The 26,902-nt window shown below is 39.4% G+C and overlaps 1 protein-coding gene across 1 annotated transcript in view; it reads right to left on the reverse strand.

The window, feature by feature from the left end:
• LOC140157365 (probable ATP-dependent RNA helicase DDX10) overlaps window positions 1–26,902 on the reverse strand; it is an 80,505-nt gene that overhangs the window by 44,324 nt on the left and 9,279 nt on the right. Inside the window, 2 exon segments of the mRNA XM_072180534.1 lie at window positions 25,118–25,276; window positions 25,564–25,755. Of these exon segments, the coding sequence (XP_072036635.1) occupies window positions 25,118–25,276; window positions 25,564–25,755 (351 nt within the window).

Genomic DNA, 26,902 nt, shown 5'->3' on the forward strand with positions numbered 1-26,902 from the left:
ACTTCTTCATTGCTTCAGCAAGGTCGGAGCCATAAGTTGACTGGAGGGACAGACAGGCATTCTCCCGGCGAGATGACATCCTATGGGCTAGGCCCATAGAACTCTCGTTGAGGTTAGCTGTTAGCACCGCTAACAGATTAACCTCAGCGGAAGAGTTCGGCGTTGCCCGTGGTCGTTACTACCTTCCTACCGAGGTGCTCGGCAAGCGTGGTAGCGGCGCTAGAGACTCTGATAAGCGGCGAGCTCGCTTATCGATGAGCTTTAGCTCCTCCTCCCACTGGGGGAGAACGACCCGTCGCCTTGGCCGCTAGCGGCAGGCGCTAGCAACGCTGGATCCATGTCAGGGACCCTGAGGTAGGTTTCGTAGTCCTCCTGCGAAACACGCAGTGGAAGTGTGCAAGCACGCGCGTCGAAGCTCCAGCGAGCCTGACAGCCCTCACGAAACCTACCCTTGAGGTCCGCCGGGGAATGCAAGTGCGGGCGACCCTTGTGTGGACGCGCTAGCTGGGCATCCTACTGAAAAGATGCCCTGGTCCTCCTGAATGGACTCCTCCTGAGAAAGCCAGGCCCAAACCTTGGGCCACACGGCTCATCACCTCAGCGGTGTCCGCAGGCAGACCATTGCTAGCGAGTTCCTCACGGGAAGCGGGGAAGGATACCTGAAGCTACCTGCACAGCCTCATCAGACTGTGAGTCGCTACTGGTTTCATCTTCCGACTCCTTTCCCTCGCCTTCAGACTCTGACTCACTCTCTGATGAGGAAGAGATCTGACGACGGGCATCTGAAGGTGGACAGGGAGGTGTCGCCACCGTGTGGCTAGCCAACTGAACACCAGCAGAAGAGGGAGTACTCCCGCCAGACCCCGAGATGCTAGCCATAGCACCCCGGGAGCCGCACGCCCTCGCTGCTGTCGCCCTAGCCATAGCAGCGTGCGGCCTACCCTGAGCTGTATCAGGGTTAGCCACTCGCCGCCCAGCCTGGGTAACAGCTGGTGGTACTGCTTGCCCATCGCTAGGCGGCACTTGCCACGGTGCTGACCGTGGAAGAAACCACCCTGCGGCGGATACCACGGGCATACCCTGTCGGTAGCTGACCCTGAAAGGATCCGCCACCAGGGAAACCCCATGGAACGCAGTACCAGCACCGCCTCCCCCTGTTGCCACAGAGACTGTGGCAACCAGGACAATGCTACTGCGGTACCTGCGTGGTTGTAGCGTAGGTGCCCGGTAGGGCTCCCGGTTGCGTACCACTGTACCCATGCCTCACAGCGTTCCCGCTAGAGGATCAAGCCGTGTGTATGGGTACCCGCTATACTGGCTGTCCCTTGGCTAGAAGGAGCTTGCCTAGTATCACGGGTAGCTGAGCGTGTATACCCGCGATCAGTCACCTCGCTACCTGAATAGGCAGTATCAATCAATGGAGCCATGCTCCGCTGAATAGATAGTGATCGATCATAAGAGGGTAATCGACCCATTGACTGTAATGGATCACCCACGCTCTGCTGGCTCTCGAGGACATAAGTGGGTTGTTGATCAGCCAGGCTGTTCAAACTACCTACCCTAACCTCTTGAGCCTCGCCCAAGGTCGCTGTGTGTGGCGGACCACTCACGGCAGCTATGGGCGCGTGCATAGTGGCTACCACTGAAGTCGAGCCGTAGCTCGTCTCGTAGCTGCCACCGTTTGCACTTGGGTCGCTGTCCCGTGAGAGACTGCGAGCCCAACTCCCGATATAGCCGCTAGCCAGTCCCGGAGGACAGCCGGCAGCCATTCCAAGGCCCAGGGCATCACTCGGCGGTCCCGCCATGGAACGCTGCCGTGTGACAACCCCAGTTGGTTCTGCTAAGACTACACCCGAAGCGTTAGCCCCGGTATCGTCTCTGCGTGCCGTGGATCAACCCAGGCAAGCCCGGGGTTCCACTGGCACGCTGCGTGCTACAGACCGGCGGAGGCAAGCCCGGAGGTCCGTTCGCACGCTGTATGCTAGATTCAACCCAGGCAAGCCGGGTACCCTTGGCATACTGTCCGTCGCCGGCTACTTCGCGGTGCTAGACCCGCTCGTTCGCCAGCAATAGACGGGTGTCCACCTGCAAGAAACTTCGCTAGAGATCTCACTGGTAGACTGGTACTCGCCTGTTAGGGCAAGTACCGCCCTGCTGCCTGCTACTAGCTTAGACGTTATGTCAGTGCTTTCGCTGGCTGCTAGTCCTTAGGGCTCGCTAGCAGTCACACCTGCTTGCCCGGGACCGGAGCCCCAGAGGTTACCTTAGCGTGGCCCTTGCCGGCCGCGCTAGTACCTACCATATCAATCTTACCTGTAGCCTTCTGTTTCTTGGTCTTCGTTTTCTGTCTGTGTCGAAGACCCAAACGAGCGCTACTTTCTAAATCCTCGAAGTGTATGTCCGATAAGCCTATGCAAAAAGAAGCACACTTATTAAATTTAGAGCAATCCCTGTGGGTGTAGCAGAGTGGATGCGGGTCCCACTCTGCCACAAGGGAAGGGCATGATTGACAAGGCCTGGACATTGTAGTAATCGGGGAGCGTATAGCACTACCCCCCCGAACACAAGCTCAAGCCCAATAAGCAGACCCACACGCACAGTGGCTGTCGCAGATGTAGTGGTATGATATAAAAATATATGCACAAAGGGATGAAAAAACTGAAAACCTTTTGCTATAGATTTGTCAGGCTGGTCCTTCGAAACCCACGAACTCTTAGCAGTAACTTCGTCATCAGACGCGCGTACTGAAAGATATAACGATAGAGCACACCATAAACATAGCGATAATCACTCACCATACATGTATACACAGTACTGTACAAACATCTATTGTAACTTACTAGTCTGCTATAGTTGTTTTACGTGAGAACAAAAAATAAAATGGCGTCCTAAGGCGGCCATTTTGAAAACGCATGTGTCCCGTGATCTGACGGAAACACTCATACAAGCTAAGTTTTGGATCGTTTTTGTCACTTTTCTAGCGAAAAATGTCGTCAAAACTATCTCCCTAGCGTACTATACTGGTTGGTTTTTACCTCAGGTGTAACAAACAAACTGTATATCTCGTCCTTTGGTTCGTAATGATACTTAGCGTTGGTAAAGAAAAATCCACACGTCTATCTCATCTAGAAACCAAGGAGGATAAGGGATGATTATCGTGTGTGCCGTCACCGGATGGGTGAGTCCACTCGGGGATCGGGGTTTTTGTTATTTATTCATTTATGTGGGACAAAATGACTATTGGTTTTTCCGCATCTCGGGATCGATGCAAGAAGTATCTTAATCAACATCGGAAACGGTAAGATCGACCGGTGTACTGAGTCTGTATTTTTTGATATGTTGTATATATTGACGATCTCTAATAATTAAAACCATATTTAACCTTAACACCTGCTTAATTTTTGAGATAATGCTTAATTAATAATTAATTAATACACAGGCGTCTATATAAATCTCAATTTTCAAATGCGTTTTTCTCAAATCGGACCTCAATTACAAAAATGACTGTAAAATTGTTATTTTATGCAAGAATGTCATCAAATTTGGAGGATATGTTCTCAATACATTAATGCTTCAAATGAATTTTTTTAAATAATTGTACGTATGTTAATTACATTGTGAAGGTCAATGACCTTTTACGAGTAATTAGCGAGATGGTTATTCTATTATTGAGGAAATGAATATCAAGAAGAGAAATATACATTAGCATATTGCTAAAAATACTGAAATTCAACTAGGATTTCATTAAAAATGAAAAAATGGAACATATAACCCTTTAAGGTGGTATACTTCACACCTTGATAAATTTGTGACTATTTTTGCATTTTACTCAAAAAATAATGTCACACTGGTAACAAAAGTTATGTATATTAGAGGGGTAAGGAATCCAGTTACTACACTGGAATTTCAGTGACTCAAGACAAGCGGTACGTTATTTATGATAAGAAAAGAGGTACCGCTAGAATGTACCTCATTTCTTAACATAGGCCTATAATGAATCACTTGTCTTGAATCACTGAAATTTCAGTGAAGTGGTTGGATTCCTTGCCCCTATGATATACATATAACTTTTGTTACCAGTGTGTAGTTACTTTTTGAGAAAAATGCAAAATTAGTCACAAAATTTATCAGGTGGTGTAGTACCACCTTAAGTAGTCAGTAATTGTTTTAGTTGTACAAATTCAACATTCAAAGCTGTCAATACATCATACCCTCCCTAGATTTGAAAAAGTAACCAGTAGTTTTGACATGCTGACATGTGAATTTTCACATAGGCCCTATTTGCACACTCCCGCATCCGCCTGCTCCACATCCGCCTGCTCCTCCACCCCTGGCATTTTTCATTTCAACTGGTGTGATTTTTTTACTGAATAATGTATAATTATACGCTTCAGTAGACTGAAAGAGTATAATATTAGGCTCAAAATGAGGTATCAACCACTGCTGTAGGATATGTGGTTACGGAAAGCCAATCAAATTTATATCGCAATTTTCAGAAAAGTGTAATCCCTCCACCCTTTTAGCATACCCAACTTATGACATGCGACCATATACATCACATTTCGCCATACTGCATTTTAGAAACGCTTGCTGTTAGAATAAGAAAAATTTTAATGCTAATTTATTGCACTTTCTAGGGAAGTGTGGTTACCGTTTTAAAATATCCGAGTGAGAAGGTTTTCAAGAAAATATTTTTCCTGTCAAAACTGAAGCATCCTCTGTATAAAAGAAAATATGAATATTAACTGCACATCATATATAACGATTTGTGATACCCAATTCTGGCACATTTGATGTCGTTTATGAGGCAGAGAATTGTATTTCAATTTTATATACGCCAAAATATTTTTTTAATTGAGCGAAAATGGCGATAGAAAAAACGTTGAAAATTCCATGTATATTTTACATTAGACCCCACAAATGATTACTGTTTCGTTTTTATGGTAATCTAATCTTATTTCCTGAAATAAAATTATGGGTCTAATGTGGATTAATTGTATAATTGATGAAAACATCGACATGTATAAAATAAGCTACAAGAAAAATGGTAGGCCATGCCACATTGATAATCTATGCTTTTAGTATACGACGAGTTCGTAGCGCACGTGTGAATCAAAATCGATATACTATTGTGCGTGTATAGCCTCATTTATTGAACTATTTCTATAAATAAAACATGCATTTATCAACAATTGAGCGCTATTAATACACATTAATGTTTTTAAACAAATAAAATTCCAAAATATGGTACGCTTTCTGTCTTTGCTTGTCACTTGGTATGTTGAAGTAATGAAGTTGCGATTATATTTTTAAATTTTCATCATGACACCATCAAGCCTGATAGCCGAGCGGTCTAAGGCACTGGTGTTATGTCAATATCGTATAGATGTACATTATAGCGGCTCACAGTGCAGCGTGGGTTCGAACTCCGCCGGCGCCTCTGACAAAATAAATTTCATTTATTTTTTTAAATTTCATATTATGTTAGGGAAATGTGGCTGGGAGAATGTATGTATGGCGAAGAGTGGTGTGGTATTCCTATTAAACCCAGGGATATCGATCCACAATGCTTGTATTAGCCTTAGATTTCACACGTTGATTTTGAAAAATTTTTACTGAAAAAATGAAAATGATTGCTTTTCATTTGGCCGAGAAAATTAATTTTACATTGAAAAGGTGTAACTCAAAATTTAGCTTATTTCAACACAAAATTCGATCGTTTGTATTGCCTCATTAAATGACTGAGTGAGCCTTGCATAACAAAATAATCGGTTGTCCAGGTTGCTAACTGAATCAGTAAAGTTGAGAAAGAACTTTCCTGGTCTAAGACATTACTATCTAAAGTATAATTTGCAAATTATATCTTCTCTTGGACAAAAGATGAAATAAAAGGTCATCTGCAACATCCACCTGGTGTAAAACAGCTTGTCTATGCTCACCAGATTTTACAACTAGTGGATGAAGGCTAATGACCATCACTGAGAAACATGATGCAAATCTTTCTTAATCCAAGATGGGAGGTCATTTAAGGGTATCTGAGAGCATGACCTAGTCAGCTGTTGATAGGGTATATGCAAGTCCATCTTCAAGGTCATTTTGTCCAGTTTGTGAATCGAAGACCTTCGAAGTCTTTGTGGTGAATGATGATCTATGATTCTGAAAATCCATTATGTATCTTAACCATCTAGAGACTCTATGCAATAAGAGATCACAACAGGTCTGTCTGAAGGATTTTGGGGGGGCCTTTTCCAGGGGGTTTTGTAAAAGTGGACCTTCTTCCCAGTAGACTTTTTTGCCCAAAAGCATTAAAAAAACAGATTTTTATGCCGATTTATGCTCGCAAATTATTTTTTGGGGGGTCTTTTTTATACGTTTGCAAATTTGTGGGGTGCACCTGTTCCCATCCCCTCTGTATGGATTGCATTTTCAGATGCATGTATTATAGTAGTTTTTGGGTTCTTGTTTTTTTTTTGTTTTTTTTGTTTGTTTTTTTGCTGTTGTGTTTTCTGTTTGGTAACTTTTATGTTAAAGGGGATGGCTACCTCTGGCCTTACTGGCCTTTCGGCCATCTCCTCCATGATTCTTTGATGGTATTTTGATGTTATGATATTTTAGTGCGTATTTTGTATTTTTATGTGAATTGTGGAAATGAATAAATGAATGAATGAATGAATAGTCAGGCTTCATGGATGAGGATGACTATAATTTGCATTGGGTCTGTTGTGTATTTTGTTGTCAAAAAATAACTTTCCCACAGCCCCAAACATGACAAAGAAAGAAATTTCTGATTTTTTTTTTGTACACTAATTTGGCCCATGATCGGGGTGAACTTTGACCTTTTTGTCAGAGGGGCGCTTCTCTTTTCTCTTTCATTTTTTGTCAGGGGGCACTTTTAAGCACACCAAAGTTCATATTCATATCGTTGCTGCTAAACTCTACTGATATGTCATCATCATCAAGATTGTTTTGTTCTTGAGTAGAGTGAGTGACCCTGACTATTATCTTAATTATATGCTCTAAATACATAGATGAAAATCGGTATTGAGCCTGGAGGGCTTCATATCCACACACAATGAAAGTATTTTTGTTATCTCCAAGAAGGTTTTAGGTAAATCTTTTCTTAATCCAGGACATCAGGTCACTTCAGGTCATCAGAGACTGAGACCATGACGGTCAACTAGATGCTGATAATCTGCTAGTCCATCTTCAAGGACCTTATTGTTTCTACATTTTCTTTGTTACCAAAAGACCTCTACTTTATGCAATGCCTTATAGCAGGTGCCTACTGTTACTTTCAGAAGAATGACCCTCTCTTGCTCTGATTGACGCACACGCCCGGCCCCCAACTTAACACAAAAGTTGGTAATGTGTGTTACCAAATCTTTCAAAGATCCCCTTTGCAATGATTTTTCATCAAATTTGCCCCCCCCCCCTTTTTTCATGCAAAATCATCAATCAATGACACTCAATTGACGTAAAATTACCGAATTTTTCCCAAGTACCCTTTTTATCCAAATTTCATGGAGAGTGCGAATTAAATACCCCCCCCATTTTGCCAATTTTGCAGTCAAATTTTGTGGACAGTGCGAATTAAATACCCATCTTTTGCCGATTTTGTGGTTCTCACTACTGGTTTAAAAATTACCCCTTTTCAGCGATATTTGATAACGCGCATGGTTACCAACTTTTGTGTTGAGTTGCGGGGCGTGTGCACACCCTGTTAATGAGCTACATAGACAGGGCTTTGTGCATGTTCACTTCATGAGCACCAAACAAAGCTTTGACCTGATTTGATGCATTATCGGCCTTTCAGAATATCGGTACGTTATTATGAATGTTGGATGATTGAATTAGCCAATCAGGACCCACTTCCTCGTTTATGCTAAAACAAGTTAGGCTCTTCACAATCAATTCTTAGTTTACTGTTAACCGCCCGCTTTGTTCATCTACTTCTTTCTGCATTTGCGCCACCCACGTTGGTTTTGGGCGTCCGACAGGACGCTTAGTTTTTCTTTGAAATTCAGCTAGGGCTTGACGTGCTGGAGTTTCTTCTGGGAGTCTGTATAGATGACCCACCCAGTTTAGTCTTCTTCTTTTGATGGTTTTGCTCCATGGTTCAGTATTTGTGTTTGTATATAGATCGGCATTTGTCATTTTGTCTAGTTTTGTGATGGATATTGTTCTTCTAAGTAGAGTTCTTTGAAATACATCTATTTTGTGTTCAAGTTTTGTTGTCAATGTCCATAATTCACTATTTGTATAGAAAAATGGATCCTACATACGCATTAAAAATTCTCATTTTTCGGGCATATATTCCCCTCGTATTAAGGATTCCACCCACCAAATTTGAGCCTGACCGGACAAAGTTTTTAATTTGACCTCTCCGTAATGACCTTTGACCTCGCTTGACCTCAATTTTATTTCGGGCATATATTCCCCTCGTATCATGGATTCCACGCACCAAATTTGAGCCCGATCGGACAAAGTTTGAAATTTGACCCCTCCGTAATGACCTTTGACCTTGGTTGACCTCGATTTTATTTCGGGCATGTAATCCCCTCGTATCAAGGATTCCACCCACCAAGTTTGACCCAATCGGACAAAGTTTGAAATTTGACCCCTCCGTAATGACCTTTGACCTTGGTTGACCTCGATTTTATTTCGGGCATGTAATCCCCTCGTATCAAGGATTCCACCCACCAAATTTGAGCCCGATCGGACAAAGTTTTAAATTTGACCTCTCCGTAATGACCTTTGACCTCGCTTGACCTCAATTTTATTTCGGGCATATATTCCCCTCGTATCAAGGATTCCACCCACCAAATTTGAGCCCAATCAGACAAAGTTTGAAATTTGACCCCCTCCGTAATGACATTTGACCTCGCTTGACCTCAATTTTATTTCAGGCATATATTCCCCTCGTATCAAGGATTCCACCCACCAAATTTGAGCCCGATCGGACAAAGTTAGTGACGTATTATGTTGCTTAAGCTTTCCAGGAAGCTTTCCCTTTAAAGGGAATTTTATCAAAGACCCCAAACAGAAAGAATTTCTTGCCAATTTATCACCACGCATGCTCAATGCGATTAGTAAATCAACCTCTATGCAGAAAACAAAATATCGTTTTGTCTAAAAACACTATTTTCTCTGAAAATAGTGAAATTTTATATTTTTTATATTACACACTATCATCGCTTGAATATTTGTTTTGATAAAAGTATCATAAATATTTAAATGAAGGTAAATATAATTTACTATATTCAGGCTTTCCCCATGTCCCCACGTTCGATTCAGAAGTAAACACTAATACCTCGCGCCGGTAGGCGCGAGGAATAAAGAAAATAATAGATAATTAATAATTAATAATTTAAAGTCACCTCGTCCTATTTTTAAAATCTTGAACAGTAAACTCGGAATCAATTGTGAAGGGCCTTATATTCCTCTCAGCAAGCAAGTGTATTATGAAGTTGCCTACATCGGGGGCACCTATAGGACCTACATCACTGCATGTAGGACCTACCGTTTCCTCTTTAAGTAGACAGATTTGGTTTGCATGATCAATTTGCATCAAATTAATTACTTTCATTTACCTATTTAACCTAATACCCTTCCTTTCATAGGGGTTTGATAGACATCGGCAGTTACCCAGGTCTTCTGAGAAGTGTTACCCCCTTTAGGAAATTGGGAAATTATTTTTATTATATTCTTTACTTTTATCTCTTTCATTTGACAGCACTCATTGGGTCATACTGTCTTGGCATTTTGAGATATGAAAGGATTCAAGGACCCATATAAATATTGACCCAGGTCTTATGATGAGTGTCACCCCAGGCGGGGAATATTTTTTATTATGTTCTTTACTTTTTTCTCTTTCATTTGACACCACTCGGTCTATAAAGGAGCCAAACTACATTCTCAAAAATTGCTAATTTAAGAGAATAGGCCTAATCAAAATTTCTGTGATTTTTATTTAATTGCCACTTTTCGTGCCTGAATAAAATATTGAATTGGATAAGATGTCGGCGCAGCCGATATTATAAAATCAATATCTGTTGTCAAAAATCATTTCGGTTCAACCTTAGTAAAATTACCAGCTATGGAAAAAATGCATGCCTATCTGCATCTCCAAGGGACCTTATAGTCAGTCAGCCAACCTTGTTCAAAAACGACCCTGGTCTATTGTTTACGCTCCCAGCGAGGTCAAACGCCAATGTCACTCATATCATGTAATAATCCCACCCAATAAACCTTTTAATATGTTTGGTCCTCAGTAGATATTGGCTTGTAATTTGGCGCTTCCCATTTTCAACATTTGTCCTTATCAAAGAAGACAGGACCTTGCTTGGGGACCTTGTTCTGGGGAATGAGTCAAGTACAAGTTGAAACCTGAGAAAGAAATAATTAGACTTCATCATGCATAAACAATGCCTGACATCAAGTTTACAATAGGTGCTGACAATATGGTGTGGAGAGAGGGGGCATAGCCAGTGGGAGCCAGGGGGAAATTGCCCCCTACCCAGAGTAAAGTATCATTTTCAACTAAAAATGGAACAAAAAATTTGCAAATGAGGAAAAAAATTTGGACTTTGCCCCCTCACACTAAAATCCTGGCTAACCCACTGGCATTATTTGGGAACACAATTTGAGGTACCTCATATTATTTCACAGTAAAATAATGCAGAAGATAATTATGTACACAAGCTTTCAAATACGATTGGTATGCCCAAAGAATATGCTTCATCAGGCTACAATCACATCTGATGATGATGAAAGTTAGACAAGATGAAAGGTGGACAAGTAACTACAAGCTTATCTCATTGACGACGATGATGATGATGATGATGATGATGATGATGATGATGATGATGATGATGATGATGATGATGACTATGACGATGATGATGATGATGGTGGTGACGATGATGATGATGATGATGATGATGATGATGATGATGATGATAATGATAATGATGATGATGATGATAATGATGATGATGATGATGATGATGATGATGATGATGATGATGATGATGATGATGATGATGTTGTTGATGATGATGATGATGATGATGATGATAATAATGATGATGGGGATGATGATGATGGTGATGGTGATGATGGTGATGATGATGATGCAACCCATTCTCAATCTTATTTTGTACATATGATACAAATGGTCAAAGCAGTTAAAATGTATATATGATACAAATTAGACCATGCTTGCAAGAATGGATGCGCAGTAGTCAAGGATCATCATCATCATCATCATCAAATTATACGACAGTAAATAGCGCCCTCTGTAGATCAAAATTCACTTTAGTAAGTACTTTTTAAGAGAGTTAATTAATATTTGAGTTAATAAGTAACACTATAAAATGTAAAAAGCAGAATTTTGTTAATTTAAAAACTGAAATGAGGTATGGGGCTGGCTGGGGGTGGCTACGGGCGTTAGCTCAAGGACAATATTGTTCAAGGTTGCGCCAAGAGGCCTATAAAGAAACAATGTTGCTCCCAATACAATAGCAAACAAGCTTAAACTGTAAATTAGCCACCGATAGAGGGCAGGGCCTGAAGAATGAGGGAAATTACGGGGTAAAAATGTAAAATAAGTAGAAAGTGTGAAATGGGTGACGGACTGTCTCTAAGTATGGAGATGGGTGACGGGCTGTCGATAACAGAATATCATTTCGCTATCGACAGCCCGTCACCTAGTAGAGACAGCCCGTCACCCTTAAGGTTATCCTAACCCTAACCCTAATCCTAATCCCCTTACCCTATCCCTAATCCTAACCCTAACCCTAACCCTAACCCTAACCCTAACCCTAATCCTGACCCACTAACCCTAACCCTAACCCTAACCACCTAACCCTAACCCTAACCCTAACCCTAACCCTAACCCTAACCCTAACCCTAACCTAACCCTAACCCTAACCCTAACCCTAACCCTAACCCCAACCCTAACCCTAACCCTAACCCTAACCCTAACCCCCTAACCCTAACCCTAACCCTCCCCTAACCCACTAATCCTAACCCTAATCCACTATCCCTAACCCTAACCTTAATGTAACATTGACCAACAGTAACCTTAATGTATAAAATTGGCCAACAGCACCATTAATGTAACACAGAGGCGCTAATTACTGCCGTGCTAAATATACAAAATAAGCATCATCATCACTTCAGTGAAATGCGCAGAAGTCGGATTTTTCTTAAAATGTAATATATTTACATTTTAATCTTTCTATTACGCGCATGCCTTAAAATGTATCATATAAACAAAATTAGGTGTTCACGATTTGTAACATATATACAATTTAGCTAGAGAATGTCTTGGATGATGATGATGATGATGATAATGATGATGATGATGATGATGATGATGATGATGATGATGATGATGATGATGATGATAATAATGATGATGGTGATGATGATGATAGTGATGGTGATGATGGTGATGATGATGATGATGATGATGATGCTCATGATGACAATGATGATGATGATGATGACTACAACAATGATAATGATCATGATGATGATCATGATGAGAATGATGCTGATGATGCTGATGCTGATGCTGATGCTGATGACAATGATGATGATGACAATGATGATGACAATGACGATGATGATGAAAGTTTCCAGTGAACCAGCATCATTATTATCATAATCATTACCAGGAGCATCAGCAGCATCATATCTTGCAAACTTTATTCTGTGTGGAAACTTAGCCAAGTATAAAATAATTATAGATCTAAATACCAGTTTATATCAATGGATTAATCGGATAAGTCACTGCATGCCCTGCAGGAAAATGTTACTGTCAAGCCAATACCAAACATACTTTGTTGTGGATACTACGACCAACTTCCTTTTATGGACAAGTGAAGATGAACCATTATTAATGGTTTCAATTGGTAGCTTGTCTCACATCTATTTTTTGAATAAATTTACTTGTAAACTAAACTTATAAGATTATGCACTAAAAGCTGATGGACTTACTGGCCTATTACCATGTTGAAAGCCAGTGGCGGTGCCAGGGGGGATGGGGGCAAATGCCCCCCAGTCAGAGCTCTTGCCCCCCAGTAAAAACCAAAAATTACGAAAAAAACCACTTTTTGCTACAATTTAGCGCAAGATTTGTTGATTTTGCCCCCTCTGAAATTCACTTGGCCCCCAATGCCCCCCAAAAAAAATTCCTGGTGCCGCTACAGTTGAAAGCTAAAGTTTCCCCACAAAACCTCTTGCTTAAGTTAAATGGTTATATCTTCCTCAACTATTCTTTCATCTTCCTTCTTTCCTCAAGGAAACAAGGGATGAGGTGACTTTAATTATTAATTATCTATTATTTTCTTTATTTTAAAACTAGTGGTCGCAACCTACATCAACCCGTTTTGACAGGGAACATGCATTTAATTATTTTACAACTATGTTTGATTTTATACATATGCAATGGTAAAGTTATGTTCTTTATTTATTCATCATTAATATAGTTGATATTCAAGTCAGAAAGTAGCAAATGGGGGTCATTAAAAGTTATTTTAAAAGCGAAAATCCAAAATATAAACAAAATAATTAAATATCTTGCAATTCTCTACTTTGAACGCGGACAGGAAACTAAAAATCCATTGTAAAGGGCCTTAAAACTCCTTCACTATATATGCTCAAACTCAACAAGTGTACCTAAATGTGACACAATCTGGTCCATGGAGGCCAAAGCAGCAAATTGAGATATACATTGTAAAGGCAAAAATATGGAGTAAAAAAACAATAAACTACATATAAGAATAGACATCGCAAAACTTCATAACTTTAAAACCAAATATTTAGTCCATTTGTGTTTTCAGTGTATGATAGCCGCCCTAATGTTTGTATCAGAATAATTATAGCAATCAATTTCAATGTCCTCCATCACTATGGACCACAATTGCCTCATCCCAATGCCATAGTTCAATAACCTCAATTAAACAATCATAGAGCAAAATTTGACCTCCAAGTTGCGGAATATGAGTTTGTGTACCCAAATTTTCAAAGGTCATTCAATAAATGTATTGGGGAAATGTCCCCTGATAGATGAGCATATTGTGGATCCTATTGAGATTGCATCAAGAAGAAACCATTAGCACAGCTTTATACACCTAAATAAAGGCTAGATGGCACAAAGCAAATTTAGCATCCAGTATGATTATTATAAAGCTTTAAAGACGAAGCCTCGCCAGAGCAGTTCTTCTTGGGTGAACCAAACCTGCCTGGTTATCAAATTAACCAGTTACAAGATTTTCTCTGAATTTGACAGATGCTAATTGATGTTTTAATGTTATTGCATCAATTAACATCGGTTAATTTCAGAGATAACATTGTCACTGATTCATTTGATAACCAGGCAGGTTTGGTTCACCCCAGAAGAACTGCTCCGGCGGGGCTTCCTCTTTAATAGAAAGGTACAGTAGAGCATCTTAAACAAGACAACTGGCAACCCAGTGCCCCTTCTCAAAAATCTGGCAACCTATTGTTTGTCTTTTATCCTTGGTGTGACCTCGTTGGGAAAGAGATGGTTAACTGGTGTCCTTCAAAAATTCTACTCAATTAAACATAAATTTATTAGTTGCCATGGAAACAAACCAATCTTAAATCCTGGAAATGCTGCTTGGCCTTGCTTGTATGCTGACACAAAGCTACTCCAATACAGTTCTCTCCTTATTTCATAGAACTGGCTAAAATCGGCAACCCATTGCTATAAAACTAGCCTGAAAATGCTACATGCATGTACCTGAATCTGTCACACCAGAGAAGATACCTTATACTTCCCACAATGCATTTCTGCCCTCAATTGATTTGCTATTCAGTGAAACATTTAGAGGTTAATAACTGCATGATCGGTTATTTGGAGGGCATTGTGAAAAATCTAAACATTTTGCCTTTGGAACCGAGGAATATCCCGAGGGGCGTAGCCCCGAGGGATATTCCGAGGTCCAAAGCAAAATGTTTAGATTTTTCACAATGCCCGACATATAACCGATGCAAAGTTATTAACCTCATTCATAACCGTCACTTTGATCTCTTAACTTTACAAAATAACACAAAATGTTCCTAAAAAGTTTGTAAAAATAAACTATTTTTACATCTTCCCTTTCCCAAAATCGATCAGGCTAAAACAAGACGACCAATAACAAAAGTGCGTATCAGAATCTGTGCAAATATGGTAGCGCGCAATCCAAATCGACAGCCAGCGCCAGCGCAGTTTGTTGGACGCTTTGTCACGGCGCACGAGAAGTCAATTGTAAAGACATTGGAACAATTACGCATTTTGCGGTCAATTGTGAGATATTAATGACCTCGATTTGCATTCGCGTTTTCGCAAATAATAAGATATGATTGGATCGCACGCATCGCGTTTATTAATGAGGTTATGAATGGTCGATAGTGACAAAAAGTATCTCAGAAAACAGATCTCAACCGGATCTTGCAAATTTTGAGGTTTTCAGTTCACAATCGACCTATGTTGCACTGAATAGCAAATCAATACAGGGAAGAAATGCATTGTGGGAAGTGTATGGTATCTTCTCTTTGCGCTGTCACACATCACCATTCTCGACTTTCCAATTCCACTCCTGTCCTCATCATATACAAATCACAGGAACTTTGCCAGTTTCACTGCCCAACACAACAGAATCCAACACAGAAAACCTGTAAGCATACGTACATACCACGTGAGGTGATGAAGCAATCGCCTAAGTGAAATATAGGCAACGCTTTCATTGGCAGGGCCAACCAAACCCCTGTGGCTACAGGTCTGTGATTATCTGCTTGGCATGCGAGGGGTCCAAGGGTCAAAACCCGGGGAGTACCAAGTGACTTCTTTGTTCATCTTCTCTCCTTTTTCGTTTGTTCTCTCCCTTCCGATAGCAAAAATCCACTCTGGGTGAGTGGGTGTTAGGGTTAAACCTTCACATCCAGATTCTCATTCACGGTTTACCCCCGCGGCAGATTACCTTCGCGGCTACACCTGGTGTAGCCCTGAAGCTACACCTTAATAGAGCTCCTCTGAAGCTACTCCGAAGTAGCTACACCTTAGCAAACCCCATAGTGGATGCACCATATCAGAGCTACTTCGCTGTTACTCCATCCATTGTCTGTCTAGAAGCCAACTCCGGTGCTACACTAGTGCCAACTACTGGATACGCCATATCGGAGCTACTCCAAAGGTACTCTTAAGAAGCTACTCTGAAGTACATCTGATAGCTGTCAGTCACAAGCCAACCCTGGACTAACACGAAGTCAGCTCCGTGTACAACTGCAGTCAAGCGGGTCATTGACCGGCAGCGGTAAACAACTTGCGCAGCGTAATCGGCACGTACTAGTGCACGTACCTAGCTATTTTTAGCAAAGCGAACGTTTGTTGTTTTGATTAATTGATTAACATGAATCGTTTTCAGCCACACAGAGCGAGAATCACCGTTGTCGATGTCACTGAGACATTTTGTTTCTATTTAGTGGTGGTTTCCTTTGTAGAAACTTGTTCTTTTGTTTAACAACAGTACGACTTCTTCTCAATTTGTTTTTAAAATCATTTTTAATCATTATTTAATTTTGTGTTTCTTGTTATGTTTTTAGTTTTGCTAAACTTGAGATGTTTGCATGACGTTGTTTTTCTGTATTTTAAAGAAAGTGTGCATACTGCGGTTCGCGGTTCTACTTTCCCATGTTGTGTATTATTAGGCCCACAGTTCAAATTTATTCATAATTTATACTTCTTGAATTTCTTGTTTTCACACCGTTTTCCTAACATTTTGCACCACATTACTTTACTGTTGCAAGTCGTAGGCCTAGGCCTATAATATGCCTACTTGCAATACAGTTTTGATATTTTACATGTTTTGGTTAGGCCCTACTAGTCTTTCATCTTTCATTGATGTTATTACGCAGTTTTCATTTTTTTTTACTTGGTTGTTATTCATCTTTTACTTTTACTTACCTATTTGATATGTGTTTTTTCGTTTGTTTGAGTAGGCCGTATTTTGTTTGTTTTTTAAACATTTTTTTTTTGCTTATTATACTTGAATGATTGGTCACTTATTAAAAAGTAAATATTTAAATAACTTACTAAACAATTAAATAGTAAATAAGTAAAATATAATACATATAAAGAAATAATAAATATAAAATTAATAATAAATTTAATAAAAGCGTAAAAAATAACTGAATAAAAGTGGGGTCGTAAAATAAATATTAGCTATAAAATGACCAATCATTAAAGTATAATATGCAAAGAAAAATGCTTAAAAACATACAAAATGCAAGCCTACTGAAACAAATGAAAAAACAAGTAGGCCTAAGCAAACAGGTAATCAAATTAAAAAGCTAAATAACAACCAAATTAATGACAATCATTATCATTCTATTTATTATTTTACATAGGCCTAGGCCTACGAGTACTATTCATTTTTTTATTTAGGCCTAAATAATGCACATGCATGTTTACTTATTTACTTTCTTATTTGTATAGTTTTTACTTGTTTATTCATTGATAAATTTATTTAGTCAATTATTTACATCATTAATTTTACTTACTTGTTTATTTCTGAACTTGTTTATGACAGCATTCAAGAACTCACCCCGATTTGACTGACACGAGCGTGAAAAAAATATTTGAGGGTGAAAATAACAATAAAACATATGCTTATAGGTCATTTCTGGGGTAAAATTGTTTGTAGTTTCTAATTTTACCACTTAAAACCTTGTGTCTAGTATAGTTTTTGAGAAAAATACTGATTTTGGGTCAATTTTGTCCGAAAAACGCCATTTTCGCGTGACAAAATTTTGGAGCCTTCATTTAGAATCACTGATTATACCCATTTATCCTTTAATGATGATCCATTTATCACTTTTATTCATTAATATAGGGTAGTACCATTCAGTCAAAACCATTATTCTCCATATTGATCATTTATTTTTCTTGTAATGGTCACTGGAAATTGACATTTGCCGTGACAAAAGATTCACGTAAAAACTCAATTTTCGGATGACATACGGCTTGTAGGGGAGAGTGGGGTAAGTTGAGCCACTTTTTACATTTACTTTCACTACGCTCAAATAAATAAAGCAGGACCCAAATGCTGTGTTACATATGAAACATATGTATGTTTACTTGGTTATGATACCACAAAATTGTAATCAATATTTTGCACTTTCGCACAGTGAGACGCCAAAAATCATTTGCAAATTGGCTCAACTTACCCCAACGGGGGGGTAAGTTGAGCCAGTCGCGGGGACAAGTTGAGCCACCATAGAAAGGCACAGTAGACGCCATAGCTGTGCAATTCAATTTTGCCTTTTTTAAATTGCTGTTTTCAGGTATTTTTTTCGAACAATAGTTTGATATAGAAGTAGTTTGATCTAAATATTGCATACAAGTAATTTCTGACAAGATTTTACTTTGAATAAAAAATTAGGGAAATTTCTGCAGGTTTTTCCTATGCTCAACTTGCCCCATGGCCTGTGGCTCAACTTACCCCATGTGACCCTTTTTGTCAACAACCAAGCCTCCCGCCTGACTAAAGCTTGTTACAGTTGTAAATAGTTTTCTACAATAGTATTCATATATCACATCCTCAATACCCAGAATGCTATCATTTTAGCCTTTTTTCTTTCTGGGGAAACATGACAAAATTGGGTTTTGCCAAAAGTTCAAAAAAGTCACGAAAAATGAACTTTCTAATGCAGCTTTCTTACCCTATGTGCAAGTGATTCCATATTACACTTGAGAAGCCTCTGTTATGTCATATACAAATAAGTGGAACTGCAAAGTAAGATAAGTTTAAAATTTTCTTTCTAGAGGGGGTGGCTCAACTTACCCCCTGGCTCAACTTACCCCACTCTCCCCTAACATTCATAAAATTTGATCAGAAGGTGCTACAAAGAAGATTTACCCCTCATTTTATTCAGCATTTAATAAGCTAAATGCTGATAATAATTTTGTATTTATTATTGTTTATAGATATTCAGAAAAATCACAAAATGTTACCCCTACCCCTTAATTTTCAAGGGTGTGAAAAAAATACATGCGTTTGTTAAAAAATCCAGGCTTTTTAAATAATCGACCTATGGACTTAAAATTCAAACTTGATGTGCCCAAGATACTTGGCTACAACAAGTTTGAGTTATTGGTACTCACTGTGTATATTAAAAAAGCCTGGATTTTTTTAACAATCTGATATGCCCATTTTAGAGCCCTGGACACACTTTTTCGTATAGGAAATTGCCATAGGAATTTTGGATTTTGAAAACGAAAGCACTGTAGGCATTTTTGACTTCAGATTCAGATTCTGCACAAAATTTCACTATAGAAAAAGTGTATTTTATTGTTTTACCAATAACTTTACTTTTTGGCAAATTTGTCAGTCAAACCGGGGTGACATTTCGAACCTTGTCTTATGTATTTACTAGCGGGATACCCGCGCTTCGTGCGGGTCCCCGCTAGATGAGTAAATGGGAGCGATCACTAAAACAGGAGGAATTACTGAAAAGGTAGAATCATTGAAAGGTAAATTTTATTTTTCTAAACCTGTCCCTTCTTGCATTTCCATTTTCTTTTCCGTTTATTCTGCACGGGCCTAGTTTGTTTCCATTAAAACAAAATGCTATGTAGCTTGTGATTTTCCGTTTCCATGTTATTTATCTATCTAGGCCTAACCCCATTCCCATTATTTTCTAAATCTATCCTTTCTTATACGTTTCCCTTTATAGCTTCATTTTTATCAGCTGCTTAGCTTGTGATTTCCTGTTTCCTTCAGTTGTTATTTATTTTTCTTATTTTTCGAGATTAGTTTCTAATTTTAACTTCTTTTTTCCCTTAATTTTCCTGATTAGTTTCTTTCTTTCCCTCTTTAGTTTGCTCCCGTTTCATTTAGTTACTGTAATCATAAACTGTATAATAGGCCTCCCCGTAGGCCTACCTTTTTTTGTCTTCTCCTTTTTTTCTATTCATTTAGCTCCTTTCTTTCTCTTCAGTTTCTTTTGCATAGGTCTATTTTGTTCCCATGCTGCTTAGCTCGTGATTTCCGTTTCCATGTTATTCATTTATTGATCCCCGTTCCCATGCATTATTTTATAAATCTACCATTTCTTTCATTTCTCCTTTTAGTTTTGGCTTTTTTTCTACATTTTGTTCCCATTTTTCATATTTCCTGCTTAGCTTGTGATTTCCCGTTTGAATCTATTTAATTCTGTTCTCATTATTTTAGTTTTTTTACGTTAGTTAGTTAGTTAGTTAGTTAGTGCGTTAGTTAGTATGCGTTAGTTAGTTAGTTAGTTAGTTAGTTAGTTAGTTGGTTAGTTAGTTAGTTAGTTAGTTGGTTAGTTGGTTAGTTAGTTAGTTAGTTAGTTAGTTAGTTAGTTAGTTAGTTAGTTAGTTAGTTAGTTAGTTAGTTAGTTAGTTAGTTAGTTAGTTACTTAGTTAGTTAGTTACTTAGTTAGTTAGTTACTTAGTTAGTTAGTTACTTAGTTAGTTAGTCTTTAATTTTTAGCTTCCTTCTTTCCTCTCGTATCCTCAACCCGACCCATCCATAGGCCTACCTTTTCAGTTTTGTCTTCCTTTCTTTTCTTTTCTATCTCTGGCACGGAAACTTGGTCTGTGCATATTATGCACCCGTGATGCGTGCGCGTCACATTGCTCAGTACGCCCGACGTACTAACGCCCAACCCCTGCTGCCAGTTAGTTACGGTACACGCGGGGGTACGCGCTACCACTGAGTTTTGACAACAAAAAATCCCGGGAAAACTGACCCCTGTTTTAACCATATTTTCACTGATTTTGAGGCCAATTCTTGGTCTTGACCGTTTTCAACCAAATAAAGTGCAATGCGTTCCCCGTATATTCCTCAATCTCCCGTATGAATGTGGCTGTAAAACTAAACGACGATTCATTATAGGCCTAGAATAAATAATAAAATTCACGCGACACTAAACGACGATTCATTATAGGCCTAGAATAAATAATAAAATTCACGCGACGTAGCCTTAATCTCTTGGCTGCCAACTTCGGTGCAGTGGCGGAAAATGGGGTGCGTAGCTCTCGTGAGGGGCTTAAAAGCTCGTAAGATCATTCTTAAAGTACCCGATGTTGTGCATCTAGATAGCCTGAATCATTTCTTGGCCACCTCGCAGTTGGCAGAAAACAGGGCAATGTTGCTCTGCGTATGGTTTTTTAATGGAAATATTATTACGCGGTTCACACTGTCCTTATTACCCACAATGCCACTGCATGCGATTTTGCATAGCAACACGACAGTTTTTTATTTTATTCTCTTAGTTACCATCAATTTTGCAAAATGAACCTCAGATGGTTTAATGGCAATATGTACCCGATCAATGTACGAATAAATCAGAGCTGAAAGTGAAATCATCTCTGAGTCTATTCGTGCACAAGATTTAGCGACTTCCTTTTATTTATATAGATGTAGGCCTATTTACTTGTTTATTATTTTCTATTATTATATTATTATAGCCAAAATAACAATTTCTCGATCATGAGAGGATGTACCTTCTGCGTTAGCGTACTTTTCATAGAATAACACGATCGCGCGACCTGCATGACCGAACCTTGACCTTGCCTAGCAACGACCGTGTGATTGGTCAATTCTCAAAAGCTGTGTTTGCGCCGGTCTTCGCCGTATCTTGACCCAAATACTGCCGTGCGTACCCAAGTTGGCTCTCATGATCGAGAATTTAATATTTTGGCTATAACATATATTTGAAAAATAATAAAAGAAAGAAAGAACAAAAATCCCTAATATATCCTAATAAAAGCATACAATAAAGCTAAATTGAGAAAATAGCATTAAATCTGGCAACAGATCATCACGCATTTTTTTTACAGAGTACCTCTAGAGGTACTCCGCTATAGTCTGTCTCTACGGGAGGTACACCGTGGAAAACCGGATAGGAGTAGTCCACGGATTTTTGACTCGCGTTACGGTACACCGCTGTAGCCCTGGGGGTAATCCGGAGTAGCTCCAGAGTACATCCAGTGAAAATTGGATGTGTCTTGTTACTCACACAAATTATGGATGTGTTTCTACTAAGCAAATGTGAGGTAATACACTGTAAACGGATCGGGTGACGGGTGATACCGGGTGATGCCGTCAGGCCTGTACATGAGGGTGGGTTTCAGCAAGAATCCGAGAATCCACTCTCGTAAAGATTCTCGTCAACAAAATTGCAAGAATCTAAATGGATTCTCGTAAATACATCCGTTTAACATACAAAGTTATATGGGGAGAATTCTTACAAATTTCCACTGGGAGAATCCAAATGGGCTGGGGTGATACTCCCCTAAATTTGCAGGTAATGCGGTCAGGCCTCTCGATGAGGGGGGCTGGGGTGTTTTTATGCTTGTTTGGTCAAAAAAGTTAAACATTTTGGAAAGAAGGTCGACTTTTCACAAAATTACACCCCCCTCCCCCGAAAAAGTTCCACTTTGTAAAATTTGAACCCCCTCTAAAAACATTTTGTGTACGGTCCTGGACCTCATCGTCGACCACCTTTTGAGGTGGTTAATAGTGGGTGATGAATACGCAGCAACGTTCGGGTAAAGTCACTTTGACTAAGACAACCTACAATTCATCATGCATGATCCAAATGTGACCAAAAGCAGCTTGAAATTCGCAACAAAAAGTGTTGCGGTACTTCCAGTCTCCCCAGTATAGGCAGTCAAATAATACTTACATCACATTGTACATACATTGTACAATACATAATAAAGCAGGAAATCGTGACTATCATACATGCTAATTGATAATGATAATGAACTTTTAAACCCCGTATTTAAGGTCACTGACAGAAAATACATTTTTAATTGAAACAAAATAAATTCATTTCAATGCCAAAAAGAAAAAAACAAACACATTTTTAGTGCAAAATAAGAAGCCAATCAACAGCAATTTGAAAATCACATTTGGAATTGACCGACCACGCTTTCTTCTCCAGACACGTTTGTTAAGACCTTTCATAACCCAGATTTCCACAGAAATGACAACAAAAAAGACATAATAATAACTGCAATTAGGCTGTTCCAGACTGTTCGCTTACCCATCATTTGAAAAAGATGACAATTTATGATCACTGCACAAATGACTGTCTATAGACACTTATAGGATTTGACAAAGGGTGTGGGTAGGAGGGTGTGGGTAGGAGGGTGGTGGGAGCGACTCCCCCTCAGTAAAAATTTGTTTCTGAAAACCGAAAATTGGGATGATTTAAGGCCAATAATATATCAAAACAAAGTTATGGGTGTCTCCCCCCCCCCAAAAAAATTGTGCACATGAGGCCAAACTGACACCTGTTACATCATCCAGTTTACAAACTGAATAGAAATAGTGTCAGCATGGATGATTTAGGACTATACGCTAAAAAGTATGTTCAGCACTGGTTTGGGGGGGGGGTTTACACATTTTTATTTTTATTATTTTCTATTTTGTTTGTATGTTTGTTTGTTCATCTATACAAATCATATCAGAGGCTGCTTTATAGAATGTTAGTTTAGCTTTTTGGTACAAATACATGCTTTCAGCCTGTGAATGACTTTGCATAGTCTAACAAGTAACATCTCAGAAATGGGAGTATGTTTAATGTCTGGAACAGCCCGTTAGACAACGGTACTAACAACCTATCTAATGATGGCCTACACTTTGTCCACCTACATGTATGATCCATTACACACTTTGTCGCTAATTAATCACATGACCATGAAGTTCAGGAATTAGTCTTGGTAGACAATAAATTTTAAATATTGTTATAATTACAGGTATAAGATGTCTGTACATGTATAGTGCAGTTTTTATAACGTTTTCATCCAATATGTATTATAGTCTGCTGTGCTCATTCGCAGCGGCGGCACCAGGAATTTTTTTCGGGGGGCATTGGGAGGGAAAGTTAATTTCTGGGGGGGAAAGTGAATTTCTGGGGGCAAAATCGACAAATTTTGCGCAAAATTGCCGTAAAAGACAGAAATTTACGTAATTATGGGGAAAAAAGTGGCAGACTTTGCAACAGGATTCTTGTGGCATGGAGCATGCGTAGTTGCATCCAAATTGACCTTTTGACCAAGTTTGTCGTTTTTAGAACTTCGGAAAGCGATCTTGTCACAACAGCGCAGTACAAGGGTGCTGTACATGGATGCAACTAGTCAGTCGCTCTATGGCGCACAACAAAAGTTGTGAGAGAATATATTCATATATCAGTATTATCAGTGAGATATATACTATGTCTATCAAAAATGTACAGCAGGGGTTTTTTTTGAGAGAGACTATACATGTCAAAATCTTTGAGCTTCCAAAACAAAGACTAACAAAGGCCCTTCTTGGAACAATGTGCATGTGTAGCATGCAGAAATTTGGTATTTTACACTAATTTAGCCCATGATCGGGGTAACTTTGTTGGGAAACAGGCTCCTTGCCCCTTTTCTTTTGCTTTCCGATTTTTTTCGTCAGAGTGGCACTTTTCTCTTTCACTTTTTGTCAGGGGAGGCACTCTGCCCCACCTGCTGTCTATGCTACTGACCCTTCGCCAGACCTTCCCTGACCAGCCAGACTGTTGGCTGACTCCCATCTCCTTTGTCCTTGACTCCTTGAATACCTGAAGCCTCTAAGGTTACACACTGGCCTTATTACTGAATGACTTCATCTTGATTGTGGCACTGTCCTTGATTATCTCTAATTGGGGGAAACATTGATTTACATTAACCTGACCATGAACAGGTAGTCAACATGACTAGATTATATATATATAGTCACTTAAGGTGACTTGCTCGATTCATGGTCTAGCTTCATGTTCTTCACAAGCACATGCAGCCAGGGTTCTTATATTGGAGCAAGTTCCCTGTACAACCAGGAAAGTGACATTTTACACAAACATTTATAGGTTTTTGTATGATAATTCCATAACGATAGGTCGTAGATAGCACAAACTATACATTGTTTTAATCCTTGTGATCAGACGAGTAATTTGGTAGGTCTTTCAACAAGATCGGAGCATTTTCAATATTTTACCCCTGTATGACCTTCCATGACCTCCAGCTGTCGGTCACCAGGGGACTAGCTGTACTATTTCTACTTGCCTTTCCTCCAATGATGAGTCCAGCAGAGAAGTCATGCTTCTTGCCAACCTTACATAACACTTCAAAGGTCTGGTACGCTAGCTCTCTAGTTGGCGATATAATTAGGGCGCCAAGTCCATCTTCTGCACTCCACCGACTTCTAAACAGACATTCCAGGATCTGTAAGTTAAAAAAAAGGTAAAGGAAACAAACTTGTATACAAGGGGGTATCAAAAGTTTTTGAAATCACCTAGAAGTGAAGGAGCTATATCGATGAAATTTTGTCAGTGTAATCACTGGTCCGTATGTACATTATGGTGCAATAACGGTCTCATAAGAGGCATGCTGGTGTTTAATACCAGCGTTCAGGAACTCAATCATCACGACATTCGTAAACAAACCACTGACAGATGACGTCAGATGCACATAGTCTTTTTAATTCCGTCTTTGATAATAACATTACTTACAGGTACAAGAAACGCCAGTGTCTTTCCTGACCCTGTCTTTGCCGCAGCCAGCACATCATGCCCCTGGAGAGCCGTGCCAATGCTCATTCGCTGAATTTCAGTGGGAGCTTTGAAGTTGGCCATGCTCAATGCCATACGGGTCTTGCTGCATAATGGTAAATCTTCAAAACTGGAGATCTCCGATGGATTTATCTACAAGGAGAAAGATGTTTAAATAAATACTTATTAAGCTTGTTTGAGAGAGATAAGGTATAAAATACAAAGGTAATATGTGACGTGTCATGTCAAAAGGAGACACTTTTGGGCAGGTTATCAATATATAGATTTTTTGCTCCACAACGCTGTTTTCCCCAATGAAATCGGACATTCCTAAGCGAAGATTGAGTTCGTAAGTTATGGTATTATAAAATTGGAAATTGAGATATCGGCCTAAGAATTACCTTGAAACATGTCTCAAAAAATGATGCCAGTTATATTCCGGTCTGAAACTATCAGACAATATTTTAAACATTAATAACTTCACAAATTCGCAACAAACTCAATTTGTGAAAAAATCACCCCCGGGCAGATTTTTGGATATTTCTCCATTTACGATCCTGCCCAAAAGTGTCTCCTTTTGACATGACACGTCACATATGTTCAAGGCTTACTTATTTTCTCCATGGTGAAATCTGAGCTAGATTATTACGAGCTCGGCGGTGACGATTTTGTGATCTCCGACTCCGTTATATTGTTCATGAATGGTTCAATCAAAGCTAGGCATGTTTATAACGTTCGATGGAGCGTGAATGCTTGATCCAGTGGCTAAGCTGCATCGAGCATTTGCAGGGTTTCAAATTTGAGGAGAACCCGAGAACCAGTTCTCCGGAAGATTCTCGCTGGATTACAAATTGGTTCTCGTAAGCTTTCAAGTCTCAGATCACATGTTGTGTTATATTTGATCTTTCTCCAGCAGAATATAATAGTGCAGGGCGATATACTAGTATTCAAAAATTGTATTCATAAATTATTAATATTGCTCTGGTAGTTAATCTGCATCATCATCTATCCCTTGTTTCAAGGCAAAAGTTAAGTCAGTGACAAAGGCAACACTGGCCGATTGGCCAGATGAACTTAGAACTAGTTTTAAGTTTCAGCATTGTTGTGAAAGGGTAGTGAAAGCGACAGTATGCATTGTCTCTCAGAAAAACTGCAAACAAATTAAGGTTACCTCTTTTTCTCAATATTTTGCAGGAATCAGAAGCCTGGTTTTGATGAGAACCAAAGGTTCTCGCAAGAGCCCTTTACGAGAACCTAAACAGGTTCCCGCAATTGATTGCGAATTTGAACCCCTGATTTG

The sequence above is a fragment of the Amphiura filiformis genome, chromosome 7 (assembly GCF_039555335.1).
Source record: "Amphiura filiformis chromosome 7, Afil_fr2py, whole genome shotgun sequence".
NCBI classification, from domain to species: Eukaryota; Metazoa; Echinodermata; class Ophiuroidea; order Amphilepidida; family Amphiuridae; genus Amphiura; species Amphiura filiformis.